Source organism: Eretmochelys imbricata, chromosome 24 (assembly GCF_965152235.1).
Source record: "Eretmochelys imbricata isolate rEreImb1 chromosome 24, rEreImb1.hap1, whole genome shotgun sequence".
Taxonomy (NCBI): Eukaryota; Metazoa; Chordata; order Testudines; family Cheloniidae; genus Eretmochelys; species Eretmochelys imbricata.
In genome coordinates this window covers 20698331-20717981 of record NC_135595.1, presented here as the reverse complement: position 1 = coordinate 20717981, position 19651 = coordinate 20698331, and the positions used below count along the sequence as shown (strand labels likewise).

At 69.5% G+C, this 19651-nt stretch overlaps 1 protein-coding gene across 1 annotated transcript; it reads right to left on the bottom strand.

Moving 5' to 3' along the window:
• Nucleotides 1-763: 763 nt before the first annotated feature.
• Nucleotides 764-18690, bottom strand: GRIK5 (glutamate ionotropic receptor kainate type subunit 5). The gene is made up of 18 exons (XM_077840919.1): nucleotides 18654-18690; nucleotides 18004-18101; nucleotides 17668-17833; nucleotides 16800-16978; nucleotides 16250-16303; nucleotides 14279-14440; nucleotides 13554-13706; nucleotides 13330-13434; nucleotides 12388-12495; nucleotides 11950-12156; nucleotides 11309-11422; nucleotides 11043-11152; nucleotides 10502-10675; nucleotides 10051-10216; nucleotides 8911-9136; nucleotides 1589-1717; nucleotides 1359-1480; nucleotides 764-1117 (listed from the first exon to the last, which is right to left on the bottom strand). The coding sequence occupies exons 1-18, from the start codon at nucleotides 18688-18690 to the stop codon at nucleotides 764-766; spliced, it is 2664 nt and encodes an 887-aa protein (XP_077697045.1).
• Between the last annotated feature and the right edge of the window lie 961 nt (nucleotides 18691-19651).

Genomic DNA, 19651 nt, shown 5'->3' with positions numbered 1-19651 from the left:
AATGAGGGGCACCGGCTAACTAAGCAGTGCGGGCATCGCGGGTAAAAGTCTCACGTCGGTTTTATTCCCTCGGCCTCGCTCAGATTCTCCCGTTTTGGTTCAATAGAAATTTCTCCAAAAAGAAGGAAACAAAAGGAAAAGAAATGGAGCCGGGGGGGCCCGGGCCCCCTGCGTCTGTCCTGCTTGCTCCTCTGGCCAGGCCACGTCTCGTCCCTTCGCTGCGGGTGGCTCCGGCTCCCCCCACCCCCTCGCGGATCCTGGGGCCGGTTCCCCTCGTCCAGTCGCCCCAGTGCCGATGTCCCGACCCGGCCGCATTGAAACCCTGAGTTCATGGCCCCCCCTCTGCCCTGTGTGCCCCCCGCCCTGGTCCCCGCCTTCGAGCTCCGTCCTGGTCCATCGCTGGCGTGTTTCCAAGAGCACCTGACCCCACAGCCCCGGGGCCTCCCCTGCTTCCAGGCACATGGGGGATGCGTCCCCCCCGGGCGCGGCAGGGGCCACAGGGGGCAGCACGGGGGGGCTGTGCCAGTTGTAGGGGGTGGAGGCACAAAGGGGGGTCAATCTCAGGTGGCACTGAGGGCTCTGCCCCCTGACCCCAGGGCACCCCTGTGTGGAGGACGCCCATTCCCAGTGGGGGTCCCATCTCCAGGGGAGCACTGTGGGAGGGTCTCGTCCCTGGGGGGTCCTGTCCCCAGGCCCCCCCGACCCCGGAGTCCTGGCATACGCACGGCGTACATGTCAAGAGGGGCGAAGGCCGCGGCAGGGGTCATTCCTGCTCAGTCGGGTCCCGGGGCCCCCCCCGTCGCGGGGTGCCCTCCTCGGGGGGCGGGGGCCGGCGGGGGGTCGGGGGGGCCCCCCGCAGAGTCTGGATGCGGCGGCACTCGTGGCAGATGCGGATGTGGGTGCAGGGCCGGGCGGGCTCCTCCAGGAGGCGCTGGGGGGCGGGCTCGGAGGCCAGGGGCCCCGCGTAGAGCTTCCCGTTGCTGAGCCGCATCTCGCGGACGGCGCGAAGGGCCCGGGCTGCCCGGGCTGGGGGCCGCCGGCGCTGCCGGGACCGCGTGGGCTTCCGGCACGCCACGGCCTGGCGCAGCTCCCGCAGCATCTCCTGGCACACCGAGAGCTGGGGGGAGAGCGGGGGGTCAGGGCGCCGGACGCCTGGGTTCCCGCCTCACCCCCTCCCGCTGCCAGACGCCCGGCTTCCTTCTTCGCTGACCCAGACCGGTCCCGGACACCTGGGTTCCTTCCCCACTTCCCTCCCACCTCAGCACTGGATGCCTGGGTTCTTTTGTCACCCCCCCACCCCGCTACCAGCACCGGAGCCTGGGTTCCCTCCCCACCCCCTGCGCCCCAGCGCCCCCCACCTCCTCGGTCTCCGCTGAGCGTCGCGTCGCCCAGACGAACTCCATGACAGCCACGAAGACGGCGACCACGAGTCCACAGATGAGAACCACAAAAATGCCCCCGATGTTCTCCATGCCCAGGCCTGGGAGGAGAGACGGGGGGGTGAGGGGAAGTCAGCCCCGTGGGTCACTCCCCTGCCCCCACCTCTGCCCCCCAGCCTGGTCCTGCAAGCGCCCCCCGGCCCCCTCACCTTTGGCCCGATGGTCCTGCTCCTTGGGGCACTTGCCCCCCTCCCACCACTTGCGCTTGAGGATCTCCAGCCGGTTGTTCTCCTGCAGCTGCAGAATGGCCAGCGTGATCTCGTCCCGGAACGGGGAGCCTGGGGGGGCGAGGGGGGGTCAGGACGCTGCTGCCCCCAGCTTGACCCCAGGGAATAGCCCAGGACTACCCAGCCCCCCATCTGCCATCCTGCCCCCCAGGACTCCCCAAGGGAACAGTCTCAGCCCACCCTGCCCCCTGCAACCTCCTGCCCCCCAGGACCCCCCTAGAGAACAGCCTGTGGCCCGCTCTGCCCCCTGCAACCCGCTGCCCCCACCCCCCTGCACCCTGGGACCCCCCAAGGGAACAGCCGGTTACTGACCCGTAGCAGGTCTCTGAGCTCTGCAGTCATGTCCCTTCCCAGGCGGGTCCGTGCGGGCACCTCCCTGGCGCGGTAAAAAGGCCCCACCGCCCCTCGGGCCCTTCTCACCGGCAGCTCCGGCGGGACACAGACTCGAGCGGCCCTTCGGAGGTCGGAAAGCGGCTGTTCTGCTGCGAGTCCCCCGGCGGCGACCCCCAGCCACCGTGGGGCGGTGGGATGGGTGTGGTGGGGCGGGGGGAGCGGAGCGCTCTGCATCCCCCGGGCCTGGACTGACGAGCCCTTCGCCGGGGCAGCCCGTGCCGAGGCCGGCTGGGACCCAGGAGGAGATTCCCTGGGCCGGCTCGGTTCCCTTCCGGCCGGTGCGTGGCAGCGAGGGAGACGCGGGCGGGCTCCTTTCCCTGCCCGCGGCGAGGCCTGTTCTCCCGGCGAGCGCGCGGCTTCAGCCAGAGACCGCAAGGAAAAGCTCCCGGCCCCCGTCACCGCCGGAGGGATGTGAGCGGAGTCGCACCTTGGCCCTGAAGAAACGCGCGTCCGGACCCGGACCTCCGAGAGGCTGGGGCCGCAGGAACGGCCGCCAGGGAGACTCGCCCGCTTTCCCGGTTCCTGCTGCCCAGCCGGCTCGGAGCAGGGCCAAGCAGCTCCGCTCCGCCGGGCCCGCCATGGAGCTTCCCCGCTCTCGCGGTGCCGGGTGGCTGATCGGCGCGTCTCTGGACAGGTCGAGCCGGGGCTGTGAGGATCGCCCACGCCCTGTCCCTCCTGGCCCGGAGCAGAGCCTTGGGAATACGGGGCAATGGGGGGGGAGGCCTCGCGACGTCTCCCTCCCCATGGCAGATGGCAGGCGTCCGAGATGGAGCCTGGGCTGTGTCCCGTATGTGAGCAAAACTGGGGGCATTTCCTGCCTGGCCGCAGCTGGGTCCACCTGGGGGACTCCCCCGTCCAGACAACGGCATTCCAGGTGTCCGGGTGAATGGGCCACACGTGATCACTGGGGACCTGCTCAGTGGATCCCCAGCCGGTTCTGCAAGCCCAGCAGGGAAACGGCTTCGGGGGGATGTTGCTATCCAGGAATCCCAGAGTTGCAGCGAGAGCTCCTGGGTACGTCGCGGTCGGATTGTCCATACGGACTGACGCACCCCGGCCCGTAGGCTGAACCGCCCGGCAGGCTAGACACGCCACTCTGAGCGCTGTGACGCTAATTCCTCTGGTGCCCGCAGGCCTGGGGCTGGCGGGGTCCCAGAGGAGCTCCCGTCCTGTCAGTGAGCAGCGACATCGAAGGGGCCTTGCAAAGGGAACGTCAGCGCACACCGGTCCCGGGCCAGCCACCACTGCAGAGTGAGCATCTGTGACGAAGCGGGACTGTTCTTCATGTTTCCTCTGAATACTGTAGGGTGCCTCAGTTTCCCCTAGGCATTTCTTAAGTCTCTAGGGGGTGGCATAAGGGGGTGTAATTGTTGGAAAGCAAAGGGTCAGGGTACATAAATGGCCAACACTCTGTCTCCTAGCCAGTGATGGCCTGGGCCCTTCCCCCTGCAAGCTAAAGAGAGCTAAAGGGTTGGAGAACAAAGGAATCCGGTGGGGAAAGGGACAAAGCCCAGAGGAGGGGGGGGGGGGGGCTGGAGAGAGTTTCAGTTTGGGGCTGGCTGGGACATGAAGTGAAGGGCAGACGTGGTTGTCTGACTCACTGCCCCCCAAAATGGACCTAGCTGAGGGATCCTGCTCTCTGCTCCTCAAGCTCTGTGTTAGACCATGTTCCTGTCGTCTAATAAACCTTCTGTTTTACTGGCTGGCTGAGAGCCACGTCTGACTGTGGAACTGGGGGGCAGGACCCTCTGGCTTCCCCAGGACCCCACCTGGGCGGACTGGCTGTGGGAAGCGCACGGAGGGGCAGAGGAGGCTGAATGCTCTGAGGTCAGACCCAGGAAGGTGGAGCCGGGTGAGCTGTGTGTCCTGCAGACAGGCTGCTCACAGAGAGGAGGCTTCCCCAGAGTCCTGCCTGGCTTCGCAGGGAGCAGTTCCAGAGCATCGCCCGGGGACTCCGTGAGAACTGGTGGCAGCGGTGGGATCTACTGCACCCCGTGGACGGCGCTTCCTGCAGTAAGTGACTGGGGAGCAGTAAAATGAAGGGGGACTGACGAGGACCAGGCGTGCTGAAGGCTCAGAGAGGAGCGGTTTCGGGGGGGCGGTTAACCCCTGGGAGTGTGTGACCAGCGAGAAGGACTTTTGCAGTAACAGGGTTCCCCGGGGGATTGCAGTGAGCGGTCCCAGGGGCGGAGGAGTCTGCCGCTCAACCCTGGCAAAGAGGTGGTGACCTCGAGGAGGGCTGGCACACTAGGGGTTCTCCCTGGAGACCGTGGGGAGCTGAGAGCACACAGGCCTGTGAGTCCACAACAACTTGGGAAGAGCGGAGTGACGGCCTGTCACCGTCTCCTGAAGAAGGACATTGTAACCCTGTGCAGAAAGAGAGGGTTGAGCATTGGAAAGTTCACCAAAGCAGAGTTAACCGTGCAGCTGGAGGAGGATGACCGCTCTCAGGGACAGATTCCTGACCCCAAATGGGGCTATAGCAGGATCTGGGAGCAGCTGGAGTAGTAGCCAGGCATCCCCAAGACTCCTGTCCCCGACCAGACGGGGGTCTTCACGATCGGGTTCCCCATCGGGGGATCGGAGACGGACGGGATTGGAGCTGAGTCCGAGAGAGCAAGAGGACTGTGGGAGACAGCGAGAGCCCGAGGAAGAGCTGCAGAAGCAGCAGCAGCATGAACTGGCGGTGGGGGAGCGGAGAGGCCCAAGGCCACAGACTCTGTCAGCCAGATGGGTGGGGAGGTGGACAGGCTCCCACTCCTGACCCCGACCTATCTGTCTGTGTGGAGTTTCCTGGGGCCAGGCCCCTCGGACCCCCAGTGGGAGCGGAAGGTGATGGTCAATGGGGAGACATTCCTGGGGTGGCGAGATCCTGGCACAGAGAGAACTGGTGTCAGGCCCTGGGTGGTGCAGCCTCAGAGGCTGAGGGGCTGGGTGAGCTGGGTGAGGGTCCCAGGGACGAAGCCCCTCGCCCTGCCTATGGCCCAGATCCCTGTGCAGACCCAGGAGGGGTGGGGCTGGCTGGCCGTTGGGGTTCTCCAGGACACCAGCTGCGAGACCCTGTTGTGGGGTGACTGTGTCTCTTTGGGACAGGATCCAGGCCCTGCTCCTGTAACGGCCAAGGGTTTGAATTTGAATCCAGGGAACCAGTCGGTGGAGAGGGAAATGGTCAGTGAAAATGCAGATGACCTGGCTGGCAGGGGGGAGGAGCGGCTAGGCTCAGGCTACCTGCCTGCCTGTGACCAGACCCCTGGGGCTCCCCGCCCCCCTTGCACACCGGAGAGGGGGCTCAGGCTGGCTCTGATGCAGTGAGGAAAGCAGGGAGCTCGCTGCCTACCCCCACTGGGACAGCAAGGGCAGCGCTGAGCAAGGGGGGAGCTGAGACCCCAGCTGAGTGGGGGGAGACACTGGCAGGGCAGGTCGGCTGCCAGCCAGGTTTGCCTGGTCCAGAGGCGCTGCTGGGAAGTGATCCCACGGCAGGGAAGGGGGCTCTGGACATAGTGGGGCCCCTTAGCAAGGTGACCAGGTCAGGGAAGAAATACGTCCTGGTGGTGATGGATTTTTCGCCACCTGCTACCCCGGGGTGGGGGATCTGCCCTCTGCCTCGGCAGACTTGCTGCTGACCATCTTCAGCAGAGGGGGGGTCCCCAGCAAGGTCCTTACAGCCAAGGGGTCCAATGTCATGTCACCCTGCTACGGGGCTGGTGGGAGAAATGTGGGGTCTGGCCCTGGACCTCTGCAGATCACCCTCCGTCCCACGGGCTGGGGGAGAGGATCAGAGACTGGCCCATTCTCCAGACCAAGAAACAGGTCCAGGCCTTTAGCGGGATGGGGGGGAACTACCATGGGTTTGTACCCCACTTGAGCTCCCTAGCTGCCCCCCTCACTCAGCTGTGCAAGAAGGGGAAGCCAGATGAAGTGGTCTGGACCGAGCAGTGTGAGAGGCTCTCTGTGCACTGAAGCAGGCTCTAATCCAGGGCCTGGTAAATCTGGTGAACCCGGACAGTGCCCAGCCCTTTTCAGTGTTCACCGACACCTCAGACGCAGGGCTGGGCAGGTCGATGCTAAGGGGAGGAGACATCCCACTGGGTGCCCAAGCAAGAAGCTGCTGCCCCGGGAACAGAATTACTTGGCCATAGAGAAGAAATCCCTGGCCGTGGGGCAGGCCCTTAAGAAGCTGCAGCCGGATCTCTTTGGGCGGCGCTTTGGGGTGTATCCTGACCCCTCTGCCCAGACGTGGCTGCATCCAATGAAAGGGGCTGATGCCAAGCGGCGGGTGACAGAGACACATGGACAGAGGGGGGCCAAGGTCAAGGTGGGGGCTCTTAACCAAGAGAGCCCAAATTGAAGGCCTCCAGACTGGAGGGCTGGGAGAAGACCTGATCTCGGTTTGACCCCTGGGATTTTGGGGTGGCCAAAGGGCACGGGCCGCATAAACCTGCCCACGTGCCAGCTGCGAGTGCCATCGAACACACCCGACCTAAGGGAGGGCGTGAAACTGGAAGGGCCTGGTGTAACTCCTACCAAGGAATGGGAGAGATGCTGGGGCATCCACGGCAACGTTGGTGGCTTCGAACTTCCCCAGGTCACCGGCTAAAGTGACCCCGCTCAGTTCGATCTCGAAGGGGGGAGAGATGTGACGAAGTGGGACTGTTCTTAATGTTTCCTCTGAATAGTGTGGGGGTACCTCAGTTTCCCCTATGCAGTTCTTAAGTATCTAGGGGGTGGGGTAAGGGTGTATGATCATTGCAGAGCCCTAGGGGGCAGGTGTGTGCAGGGGTCTGGACACAGAGAATGGCCGACACCCTGTTTCCTGGCAACTGATGGCCTGGGCCCTTCCCCCCTGCAAGGTGAGAGCTGAAGGGTTGGAGAACAAAGGAATCCGGTGACCACCTGGCCCGGGACAGGGACAAAGCCCAGAGGAGGGGGGGCTGGAGGTAGTTTCAGTTTGGGGCTGGCTGGGACATGGAGTGAAGGGCAGATGGGGTTGTCTCGCTCACTGCCCCCCAAAATGGACCCAGCTGAGGGGTCCTGTTCTCTGCACCTACAAGCTCTGTTTTAGACCATGTTCCTGTCGTCTAATAAATCTTCTGTTTTCCTGGCTGGCTGAGAGTCCCGTCTGACTGCGGAGTTGGGGGGCAGGACCCTCTGGCCCCCCCCAGGACCCCGCCTGTGTGGACTCACTGTGGGAAGTGCCCGGAGGGGCAGAGGAGGCTGAATGCTCCGAGGTCAGACCCAGGAAGAGGGAAGCCGGGTGAGGTGTGTGTCCTGCAGACAGGCTGCTCCCCGAGAGGAGACTTCCCCAGAGTCCTGCCTGGCTTCGTGGGGAGCAGGTCAGAGCATCGCCCGGGGACCCCGGGACAGTGTGAACGCCTGCCCTGGGTCACAGCCTGATGCAGCCACAATTGGAGGGGCTGCGTCTGAGCCGTACAAGTCCCATGTGCCCCCAGAGCGTCCCTGGAACATGAGCTCCTGGCTGTGGTGATGGGACGTCCCGTAGCCCAGGTGCTGCGAGGCCCTGAAGTGGTTCTCCGGAGGGAGGCCCCAGCCTGGTTCGAGCCAGAAACTGCCCCTCCGGTTCTATCCTGAGCCGGCGAGACGGGCGACGGTTCATTATCAGGAGCCCAGATTCCGGCAGGTGGATCCCACGAGACCCACACGTGCCTCCACCGTGTCCCTGGGCCGGCCCTGAGCAGCCAGTCGCCCGGGCCAACCCGCGCTCGTCCCCTCCTGGGCCAGCGCCCGTGCCCGGGCGGCGAGCGACGCTCTGGGGTCGGCCCCCGTGAGGATGAGGGAGACGGCGGGTGGTGCTGCACCCCCACTGATGGCTTGCCCAGGACCGGGACCCGTCCCCAGGGGTCCTGCGGTGCCGGAGCTGGCCCTGTGGGTCACAATTCCGGGGAGACGGTGCTGGGAGGGCGGGAGGCATGGCCAGGCCTGTCTCCCCTCCATGGCTCACCCTCGGTGGGGAGCCCGCGGGCACCTTCCCGGGGCCAACCCGTCAATGTCTGTTTTGGGAGTGGCCCGGCCCGGGTCTCCCTCGCTCCGTGGGCTTCCTCAGCGGGGAGTGACGCCCGTGCGACTTCTTCGGCCTGGGGCTGGGGGCAGTGCCATGCGGCTGGCGCTGGTCCTTGGCACCCGGAGACGTGCGTCGGGACTGGGCGGGCGGTGCCGGACATCCTGCTCCACATGGAGTCTCGCTAACGCAGGCCGGGGTGCTCCTGGCCAGGGAGGTGCTCGGTGCCGGATCCCACGACGGGCGACTCCAGGAGAAGGAGTTTGAGGCTGCCCCTCTCCTCGGTTCTGGGTTTAAAGCTCTGACAGAGCCGGCCCCGGCAGGTGGCCCGTCCCAGGCGCGCGGGTCGCTGGGCGGCGTGGGCCTGTGGGGCCCTGCGCCGTCGGAAAGCCGGCAGCCCCGGGCGGCCCGGGCACTCCCAGCTCCTTCTTCCAGACCCTGCCGCGCTTGCTCAGCACGAGGCGCCCAGCGTCCCAGCAGCTGGACGGCGAGAAGGGCCCGAGGGGGCAGCGGGGCCCTTTGTGCCGTGCCGGGGAGGTGCCGCTCCGACGGGCGCTGGGGGAGACCCCCGGCCCACACGGCCCCGCCTGGGGCACCAGCCTCTGCCCCCCCCCGTCCTCCGGAGGGACCAGTCTGACCCCAATAACTCCACGTGGCCCAGCCCCGTTTGGGGAACACCCTTGGCCCCCAGCGCCCCCCCAGCCCTGACCTGTCCCTCCCCCTAGACAAGAGACCCCCCCCAGCCTCCCACCAGCTGCCCCAGGAGTGGCAGATGCAGGCCCCCGCGGGGCGGCAGGCCCCCGCAGGTCCAGTGCCCCCGGCCCTGCCCCCCTACCCAGCGGCATGCCGATGCCGTAGCCCTTGGTGTCCAGCAGCCCCCCGATCTGGGTGAGGTTGCAGTCCCGGCCGCGGTGATACTCGTTCATGGTGGACTCCAGCAGGAAGGCGTATCTGGAGCTCAGCACCCGGGCGATGCCCTCCTCCGTGCTCTTCACGAAGACGCTGGGCCGCTTGGAGAGCATGTAATTCCACATCCGCTGATAGGTCTGGTACCGGGAGGTCTGCCGGAGGGAGGGGCACCGGCAGGCTTGGGGGGGCCCAGGGCTGGGCCGCCGGGGGGCTGCGGGCGGGAGCGGGGGGCACGGGCAGAGCTGGGGGGCTGCGGGGCGGGAGGGAGGTGCCTGGCGGGGCCCAGGGGCTGCGGGGAGGAGCGGGGGCCTGGGGGCTGCGGGGCAGGAGGGAGGGTCCCGGGGGCTGCGGGGCGGGAGTGGGCCTGGGGGCTGCGGGGCGCGAGGGAGAGGCCCGGCGGGGCCGGGAGCTGCGGGGCGGGAGCCCGGGGGCTGCGGGGCGCGAGGGAGGTGCCTGGCGGGGCCCAGGGGCTGCGGGGAGGAGTGGGGGCCTGGGGGCTGCGGGGCGCGAGGGAGGGGCCCGGGGGCTGCGGGGTGGGAGTGGGCCTGGGGGCTGCGGGGCGCGAGGGAGGGGCCCGGCGGGGCTGGGGGCTGCGGGGCGGGAGTGGGGGCCCGGGGGCTGCGGGGCGGGAGTGGGGGCCCGGGGGCTGCGGGGCGCGAGGGAGGGGCCCGGCGGGGCTGGGGGCTGCGGGGCGGGAGTGGGGGCCCGGGGGCTGCGGGGCGGGAGTGGGGGCCCGGGGGCTGCGGGGCGCGACGGAGGGGCCCGGCGGGGCCAGGGGCTGTGGGGCGGGAGTGGGGGCCTGGGGGCTGCGGGGCGTGAGGGAGGGGCCCGGCAGGGCCGGGAGCTGCGGGGCGGGAGCCCGGGGGCTGCGGGGCGCGAGGGAGGGGCCCGGCGGGGCCGGGGGCTGTGGGGCGGGAGTGGGGGCCCGGGGGCTGCGGGGCGGGAGTGGGGGCCCGGGGGCTGCGGGGCGCGAGGGAGGGGCCCGGCAGGGCTGGGGCCTGCGGGGCAGGACCGGGGCGCCGGCGGGGCCGGGGCTCGCGGGGCGGGAGCGGGGCCGCGGGCTCACCTGGAAGAAGGTCATGGTGGAGCCGGCGTGGATGGTGCCGTACTCGATGTTGGTCTGGTCGGCCAGGTCGTCGGCCGACTCCACGGGGACCTCCATGCGCTGCACCGTCAGGAAGGCGGCCAGGTTGGCCGTGTAGGACGAGATGATGATCAGGGTGAAAGCCCACCTGGCGGGGAGCCCGGGGGTCAGGGAGCAGCGCTGCGGGGCCAGGCCGGGAGAGGGGACCCCCCGAGACCCCCTGCTGCCCTCCACTGCTCCCCAGAGAGCAGCCCCCTGAGACCCCCGCTGCCCCCCAGAGCCCAGGGCTCCAGCCCCCCGAGCCCCCCTGCTGCCCCCCGAGATCCCCCCAGAGCACAGGGCTCCAGCCCCCGCTACCCCCCGAGGCCCCCCAGAGCACAGGGCTCCAGCCCCGCTGCCCCCCGAGGCCCCCCAGCCCCGGCCCGGCACTCACCAGACCCCGCTGACGCAGCGCGTGGACAGGGCCCGGGGAAGGACCTCGGAGCCCTGCTGCATGAAGCCGCCGATGGGGAACCAGAGGCTGTTGCCCAGGGTGTAGTGGTTCTCCAGCACATGGGGGCGCCCCCGCAGGCAGGGGTGGGGGTTGTGCCACTCGTAGGGGCTCAGCCTGGGGGGCAGGGGCAGTGAGGGGGGGTCGCTGGGCACCCTGCCCCCGTCCCTGTCCCCCCCATCCCTGCCCCCTTACGCCCCCTGTCCCTGCCCCCCTCCCTGTCCCCCCCATCCCTGTCCCCGACACCCCGTCCCTGCTGCCCCCATGCCTGCCGCCCCGTCCCTGGCACCCCCGCCCCTGTCCCCCCATCCCAGACGCCCCCCGGTCCCTGTCCCCGCTTCCCTGCCGGCCCCCCCACTTCCCTCCACCCCCTCCCCGCCACATCGCCAGAGCCCACCCCCCACCTAGCCCCCCCCGTCCTGCCCCCTCCCCCCCGGAACCCAGCCCCCCACTCGTCCCATCGTCTCCCCGCGGGGGGCGTTACCGGGCGGCCAGGAAGAGGACGCAGCTGACGGCCAGGTAGGCCAGGAGCATGAAGAGCCAGACGGCCGGGGAGAAGGGGTCCAGGAAGGAGAAGTAGCCGGGCTTGCGGCCCTAGAGAGGGGGAGACGGGGGGCTGAGCGTCCCCCTGGGACTGCACCCCCCACAGACCCACCCTCCGCCCTGGGCCAAGGCCCCTCCCTCGGGGAGCTCCCCCCACCTGAGCCTCCCCCAGGGACTGAACCCCCCAGGCGCCCCAGGCCCCCCTACCATGTGCACCCGGTACAGGATGCTGATCCCCAGGGTCATGAAGGGCTTGGAGAAGTCGATCACCTTCTCCCGCTCCGCCGTGATGGTGAAGGCGGCGACAGCCAGGTCGGCCTTCTGCGGAGAGAGCGGGGGGTGAGAGGGGCCCCCCGAGCCCCGCTGCCCCCCCGAACCTCCGCTGCCCCCCGCCCCCCACTGCCCAACCTCCCCCTGCCCCCTGCTGCCCCCGACACCCCCCTGCCCCACGCTGCCCCTTGCTGCCCCCGTCCCCCCACTGCCCCCTGCTGGCCCCCGCTGCCCCCTGCTGCCCCCGTCGCCCCGCTGCCCAACCTCCCGCTGCCCCCCCCGCCCCCCTGAAACCCCACTGCCCCCTGCTGGCCCCCGCTGCACCCGACACCCCCCTGCCCCACGCTGCCCCCTGCTGCCCCGGTCACTCCACTGCCCCCCGATACCCCACTGCCCCCTGCTGGCCCCCGCTGCACCCGACACCCCCCTGCCCCACACTCCCCCCCTGCTGCCCCTGTTGCCCCACTGCCCAACCCTCCGCTGCCCCCCCGTCCCCCCACTGCCGCTGACCCCCCAGACCTCCCTCTGCCCCCCGATGCCCTGCTGCCCCCGGAACCCCCCCCACCCCGGGGGCGTACCCGGTTGATGAGCTCGCCCACCATGCCGGTCCAGGAGCCGTTGGCCTCGGGCGCCCCGTAGAGCCCGTCCTCCACCAGCCGCAGCTGGAAGCGGAACTTGAGGATCCCGGCGAGTTCGTGCAGCATGTCGACGCAGAACCCCTCGTACAGCCCCCCGGCGCCCCCCGGGGCCTGGGCCCCGGCCCTGCGCATCACATAGGGGTTCTCCTGCGGGGCGGGGGGTGAGTGCCGGCTGCAAGCTTCCCCAGCAGTGCCCTGCAGTGCTGCGAGCTTCCCCCCAGCCGTGCCCTGCAAGCTGCCCCCCAGCAGAGCCTTGCGGCGCTGCGAGCTTCCCCCCAGCGGTGCCCTGCGGCACTGAAAGGTCCCCCAGGTAATCCGGAGGCAGCCCCCGCCCCACCCTTGGGCTTCCCGCACAGGCCCCACCCCCGCCAGGCTCACCAGGATGGTGGTGACAATGAGGGTCTTGTTCGCCAGGCTCTCGGAGACGTCCATGGCCAGCGTGGTGGCGTTCATGGCCAGCGTCCTGTTCGAATGCCACACGCCGATCTGTAGGGAGGGCACAGGCTGGGCGGGAGTGGGAGGGCGCCATGGGGCTGGGCAGCTGGGGGGTGATGGGGCTCAGCGTGGTGGGGGGTGACAAAGATGGAAATTTTTCATATTTTGGATGACTACTATGTGTGCCTCAGTTTCCCCATGTGGTGCCGGCCGGGGGAGCAGCTGGGGGACGAAGGGCGGGGGGGGGGCAGGGAGGTTGATAAGAGGGGCGGCTGGAAGTGGGGGAGACGCTGCTGGATGGGGACTCTTGGGGGTCGGGGCCGCCCCAGCTGGACTGTGCTGTAATTTCCATTCTCCCTGTCATTCAGGGCGTGTCCAGACCCCCAATAACCCGCCCATGTCCCCCCGCTGGCTGAGTCACTGCAGCATCGGGGGGGGGTCACAGCTCCCGTTGGGGGTGCGAGTCTCCCACAATGTCCCACCCAGGGGGCCTCGCTGCAGGCTCTGAGGGTCGGCCCGAGGGGGTGGGGAAGCCGAGGGGCTGACCCCAGTGACGGTGACCCCCAGGGGGCTGGCGCAGTGAAGGGGTCCCCAGGAACGGCCCCAGAGCTGGGCGAGAGTGCGGAGACCCATGGGGCTGATGGGGGGGTGAAGAGGCTGGGAGGGCCATGGGGCTGGTCCTAGGGGGTTGAGGAGGGGCCTGTCTGGGGGGGCCTGTGGGAAGATGGGGGGTGCCAGGGATATAGGGAGGCTGGGGTGTCCGGTGGTGCAGGGGGCCATGGAGATGTGGGGAGGGTCAGGGGGTGCTGGGGACATTGGAGGGCATGGGGGCTCCAGGGAGGGCTGGGAGTTTGGGGGGGCCAGGGGGAGCTGGGGGGGTCTCACCTCACGGTGCCCGTTCCGCGACTTCTCCAGGATGCGCAGGGTGTAGTTGGTTCGTTGCCCCTTGCTGTTGAACTCCACGCGCCCCGTCAGCCCGTCGTACTCTACCTGGCCGGGGCGCGGCCGGGGCAGACATAGAGAAGGACCAAGTGAGTGGGACGAAGGGGCTGGGGTCAGTAGGCTCCAGAGTGAACGCCCGCCGGGGCGGGGCGGGGCGGGGCACTCACCATGCGCAGGTAGTTCATGAGGCTGGTGCCGTGCTGCCAGATGCTGGCGGAGGTGCAGGCCAGCGGCCGGACCCCGATCTCCTGGCTGCGGTTCAGCTCCCGCACGGCCCCCACCACCACGTGCACCGCGTCGAACAGCAGGGCCGCCGAGAGCTGGGGGGCCGGGGACAACGAACCCACAGACCCGTCAGACCCTCCCCCTTACACGTCCGGGGGCCCCCAGCGCCCCAACCCCTCCCCCCAGCGCCCAAACCCCTCCCACAGCACCTCCAATTCCTTCCCCCAGCGCCCCAACCCCTCCCCCCAAGTCCCCCGAGGGCCCCAAACATCCCAACCCTTCCCCAGTGCCCAACCCCTCCCTCCGAGCCCACAAACATCCCAACCCCTCCCCCAGCGCCCCAACCCCTCCCTCCGAGCCCCCGAAACACCCCAACCCTCCCCCAAACCTCCCACCCCTCCCCCAGAGCCCCCCAATCCCAACCCTCAACTCCTCGACCAGCTCCCCAATCCCCCCAACCCCTCCCCAATTAAGGGGCTCCCCTGTGCTCCCCATTCATACTTTATCCTCCTCAAAATAGGGGCTCCCCAGCTGCACCCCCATCGGTCTCACCCCAATGCCAATCACAGGGCCCCTGGCTCAGGGACGCCCCCACGTCCTGCCACGGCCCTAACCAAAGAGCCCCCGTCCCCTTGGGGGGACGCCGGGGGCCGTCAAAGGGGCTCACCGTGGGGCCGGGGAAGGGGCTCCGCTCGCAGGTCTCCCGCCAGGACATGTTGAGGCTGCGGGTGAACTCCAGGAAGAAGGGGTGGGTCACGTTCAGGATGGAGAAGCCCACGACGTTGGAGTGATCGTCCACCACGTCGTCCAGGTGCAGGGTGGGGAAATCCTGCAGGGGGCGCCGCAGGGGGTCAGGCCCACACGGGGCCCAGGGGCTGCGGGGCGAGAGGGAGGGTCCCCTGTGGGGTCCGGGGGCTGTGGGGCAGGAGGGAGGGTCCCCGGTGGGGTCCAGGGGCTGTGGCGTGGGAGGGAGGGGCCCGGGGGCTGTGGGGCAGGAGGGAGGGTCCCCGGCGGGGCTGCGGGGCGAGAGGGAGGGGTCCCCGGCACGACCGGGGGGCTGCGGCGTGGGAGGGAGGGGCCCGGGGACTGTGGGGTGGGAGGGAGGGTCCCCAGAGGGGTCCGGGGGCGCCGCAGGGCGAGGGGGTCAGGCCCACGCGGGGCCCAGGGGCTGCGGGGCGAGAGGGAGGGTCCCCGGTGGGGTCTGGGGGCTGTGGCGTGGGAGGGAGGGGGCCCGGGGGCTGTGGGGCAGGAGGGAGGGTCCCCGGCGGGGCCCAGGAGCTGCGGGGCGAGAGGGAGGGTCCCCGGCGGGGCCAGGGTCTGCGGCGTGGGAGGGAGGGTCCCCGGAGGGGTCCGGGGGCTGCGGGGCGAGAGGGAGGGTCCCCGGCGGGGCCAGGGTCTGCGGCGTGGGAGGGAGGGTCCCGGGGGCTGTGGGGCAGGAGGGAGGGTCCCCGGCGGGGCCCGGGGGCTGCGGGGCAGGAGGTAGGGTCCCCGGCGGGGCCCGGGGGCTGCGGGGCGAGAGGGAGGGTCCCCGGCACGACCGGGGGGCTGCGGCGTGGGAGGGAGGGGCCCGGGGACTGTGGGGTGGGAGGGAGGGTCCCCAGAGGGGTCCGGGGGCTGCGGGGCGAGAGGGAGGGTCCCCAGCGGGGCCAGGGTCTGCGGCGTGGGAGGGAGGGTCCTGGGGGCTGTGGGGCAGGAGGGAGGGTCCCCAGCACGACCCGGGGGCTGCGGCGTGGAAGGGAGGGGCCCGGGGACTGTGGGGCAGGAGGGAGGGTCCCCGGCGGGGCCCGGGGCTGCGGGGCAGGAGGTAGGGTCCCCGGCGGGGCCCGGGGGCGAGAGGGAGGGTCCCTGGCACGACCCGGGGGCTGCGGCGTGGGAGGGAGGGGCCCGGGGACTGTGGGGCAGGAGGGAGGGTCCCCGGCGGGGGCCCGGGGACTGTGGGGCAGGAGGGAGGGTCCCCGGCGGGGCCCGGGGGCGAGAGGGAGGGTCCCCGGCACGACCCGGGGGCTGCGGCGTGGGAGGGAGGGGCCCGGGGACTGTGGGGTGGGAGGGAGGAGCCCCGGCAAGGCCCAGGGGCTGCGGGGCGGGAAGGAGGCGCCCCAGCAGGGCCTGGGGGCTGCGGGGCGGGAGGGAGGGGCCCGGGGACTGTGGGGCAGGAGGGAGGGTCCCCGGCGGGGCCAGGGTCTGTGGCGTGGGAGGGAGGGTCCCGAGGGCTGTGGGGCAGGAGGGAGGGTCCCCGGCGGGGCCCGGGGGCTGCGGGGCGAGAGGGAGGGTCCCCGGCACGACCGGGGGGCTGCGGCGTGGGAGGGAGGGGCCCGGGGACTGTGGGGGTGGGAGGGAGGGTCCCCAGAGGGGTCCGGGGGCTGCGGGGCGAGAGGGAGGGTCCCCAGCGGGGCCAGGGTCTGCGGCGTGGGAGGGAGGGTCCTGGGGGCTGCGGGGGCGGGAGGGAGGGGCCCTGGCGGGACAGGCCAGCCACAAACAGTTCCCTGGGGGCCGAGGCCGGGCTGGGGGGCGCCTGGGAACAGACCCGGCTAATGGCCAGGGGTCATGGCCATGTGAGCCAGCCCAGCCCCCCTGCAGCCCGGGGAGGGTCCCCAGGTCCAGTGAGCAGAGGGGTCCCCCGGGCCGCGCCCCGGCTCACCAGGGTGGTCAGGATGTATTTATAGAAGGCCGAGGTCATGCCCAGCTCCGAGGCCTGCAAAAGAACTGGAGAGTTAGAGCCTGGGGCTGTGAGCTTCCCCAAGCAGTGCCCCCAGCCAGGACCATAGGGCTGCGAGCTTCCCCCAGCAGTGTCCCCAGCCGGACCCTGGGGCTGCGAGCTTCCCCCAGCAGTGTCCCCAGCCGGACCCTGGGGGCTGCGAGCTTCCCCCAGCAGTGTCCCCAGCCAGGACTGTGGAGCTGCGAGCTTCCCCCAGCAGTGCCCCCACTGGGACCATGGGGCTGCAAGCGTCCCCCCAGCAGTGTCCCCAGCCAGGACCCTGGAGCTGCGAGCTTCCCCCAGCAGTGCCCCCACTGGGACCATGGGGCTGCAAGCGTCCCCCCAGCAGTGTCCCCAGCCAGGACCCTGGAGCTGCGAGCTTCCCCCAGCAGTGTCCCCACTGGGACCATGGGGCTGCAAGCGTCCCCCCAGCAGTGTCCCCAGCCAGGACCCTGGAGCTGCGAGCTTCCCCCAGCAGTGCCTGGGCCGTCACCTTCTTGAGGACGAGGTAGGAGAGGGAGGCGTTGGCGTCGATGATGATGGTCGAGATCTTGTCGTCCCGAATCTCCTTGAGCAGCGGCGTCGGGTCGTGGGCGTCGTCCAGCATCCGGATCGACAGCGTCTCCTTGGAGATGAGGAACTGGCGCACGAGCTCCTCCAATCGCAGCAGACCTGCAGGGGGCGGGGGGAGCAGGGTGACCCCCTGCAGCTCGGCACCCCCTTCTGCCCCCCGCCGACCCCCCTGCTCCCTGACCCACGGTGCCCCTTACTGTCCCCCTGAAGCATGGTGCCTCCCTCTGGCTGCCCTGCTCCCTGCCCCACAGCGCCCCCTGCTGACCCCCATGCCCTACCCCACAGTGCCCCCCTACCAAGCCCTCCTGCTCCCTGCCCCACGGCGCCCCCAGCTGAGCCCCCACCCTGCCCTACGGTGCCCCCCCACCAACCCCCCCTGCTCCCTGTCCCACGGCGCCCCCAACTGAGCCCCCACCCTGACCCACGGCGCCCCCAGCTGAGCCCCCACCCTGACCCACAGCGCCCCCCCACCAAGCCCTCCTGCTCCCTGCCCCCAGCACCCCCTGCCAAGCCCCCACCCTGCCCCACGGCGCCCCCAGCTGAGCCCCCACCCTGCCCCACAGCACCCCCCCACCAAGCCCTCCTGCTCCCTGCCCCCGGCGCCCCCTGCCTAGCCCCACGGTGCCCCCAGCTGAGCCCCCCCGACCCACGGCGCCCCCCCACCAAGCCCTCCTGCTCCCTGCCCCCAGCACCCCCTGCCAAGCCCCCACCCTGCCCCACGGCGCCCCCCCACCAACCCCCCCTGCTCCCTGCCCCCGGCGCCCCCTGCCGAGCCCCCCGCCCCTCACACTCGGCCTTGGCGCAGATGAGACTGGCCGAGGGGTAGTCGAGCGACTGCAGGATCCGTGCCAGGGCCAGGCTCAGGTCCTCGTTGCTGGGGTAGAGGCTGACGGAGGCGAAACGCAAATATTGCAGCCGGGGGGTCTCCTCGGGGCCCACCTTCACGTGGGGGATCTGGGGAGAGCGAGGGGTCAGGACCCGCCGGGGGCATCGGGCCGGGGATGGGGCTGCGGGGGAAGGGAGCGCACTGGAGATGTGGGGAACAAGGGAGCAGTGGGGGGGATGGGGCACAAGGGAAGGGGCAAGGCTCGCCCCGGATTCAGGGGGTCCTGCCCCCCATTTACCTCCTTCTCCCCACAGATGTGGCTGACGGTGGCGGCCGAGGCCGGACTCGACGCGGGGCCCAGAACTGACACCACCCCTTTGGGCAGGATCTGGCACACTGTGGGGAGAGAGTGTGTCAGGGCACGCCGGGCAGCCAGGCCCTTGCACGCCCACCCGTGCACACACACGCACACACACTCACCCCCCCACTCAGTCACACATGTGCCCCTCCCCCACAAACATACGCTCGGCATTCTCCCCCTGCACACTCACATGCCCACCCCCACACGTGCATGCTCACCATTGCACACCCACGTGATCCTCCCCCACCAACACACACCCTGCATACTTATCTTCACACTTGCTTGCACACACAGCCCTTGCACACTCACCATTCCCTGCCCACCCTCACACATTTGCACTCCTCCCTCCACAAACATACACATCCTGCACAATTCCCCTTGCACACCCACCTGTGCACACTCATGCTCTCACACATCTTCCTCTTGCCAAACATGCACACCCTGCCCATTCACCCTCACCTGCACATCTGTCCATAAATGCACACTCATCCTTCCACACACCCCCATCCTTGCACACTTACCCCTGCACCCTTGCACACTTGTCCTTCCACTAATGCACACCCTCATCTTTGCACATGCCCACTCACCCTCACGTTCCTGCTGTGACGCAGTGGGAACGTTCATAATGTTTCTCTGAATACTGTCGGTGCCTCAGTTTCCCCTGTGTGTTACTCGGGAGAGGATCGGGGGTGTGATTGCTGCAGCGACCCCTGAACAGCAGGTGTGATGCCGACTGGCTGCCTGGGCACAGAGACCGGCCGACCAGGGTAGCCTGGTCACTGATGGCCGGAGTCTGTTCCCTGCAGAGCCAGCCGGGGGTGCTGGTGCAGCCCAGGGGCCCTGCTGTCCTGGGAACGGGACAATGGCTGGAGAGGTGCCGTGGGTCATGGCTGAGGCTGGGCTGTGGGAAGCGAGTCAGCCTCCTGGTATGGGGGGCACCTGGGGCTCCAGATCCCCCTGTGTCGAAGTGGGACTGTTCTTAATGTTTCCTCTGAATAGTGTGGGGGTGCCTCAGTTTCCCCTGTGCAGTTCTTAAGTCTCTAGGGGGTGGGTGTCACGGAGTCCCCGGGCGATGCTCGGGACCTGCTCCCCATGAAGCCAGGCAGGACTCTGGGGAAGTCTCCTCTCGGGGAGCAGCCTGTCTGCAGGACACACAGCTCACCCGGCTTCCACCCTCCTGGGTCTGACCTCGGAGCATTCAGCTTCCTCTGCCCCTCCGTGCGCTTCCCACAGCAAGTCCGCCCAGGTAGGGTCCTGGGGGGTGCCAGAGGGTCCTGCCCCCCAACTCTGCAGTCAGACGGGACTCTCAGCCAGCCAGTAAAACAGAAGGTTTATTAGACGACAGGGACATGGTCTGACACAGAGCTTGTAGGTGCAGAGAACAGGACCCCTCAGCTGGGTCCATTTTGGGGGGCAGTGAGTCAGACAACCCCATCTGCCCTTCACTCCATGTCCCAGCCAGCCCCAAACTGAAACTCCCTCCAGCCCCTCCTCCTCTGGGCTTTGTCCCTTTCCCGGGCCAGGAGGTCACCGGATTCCTTTGTTCTCCAACGCTTCAGCTCTCACCTTGCAGGGGGAAGGGCCA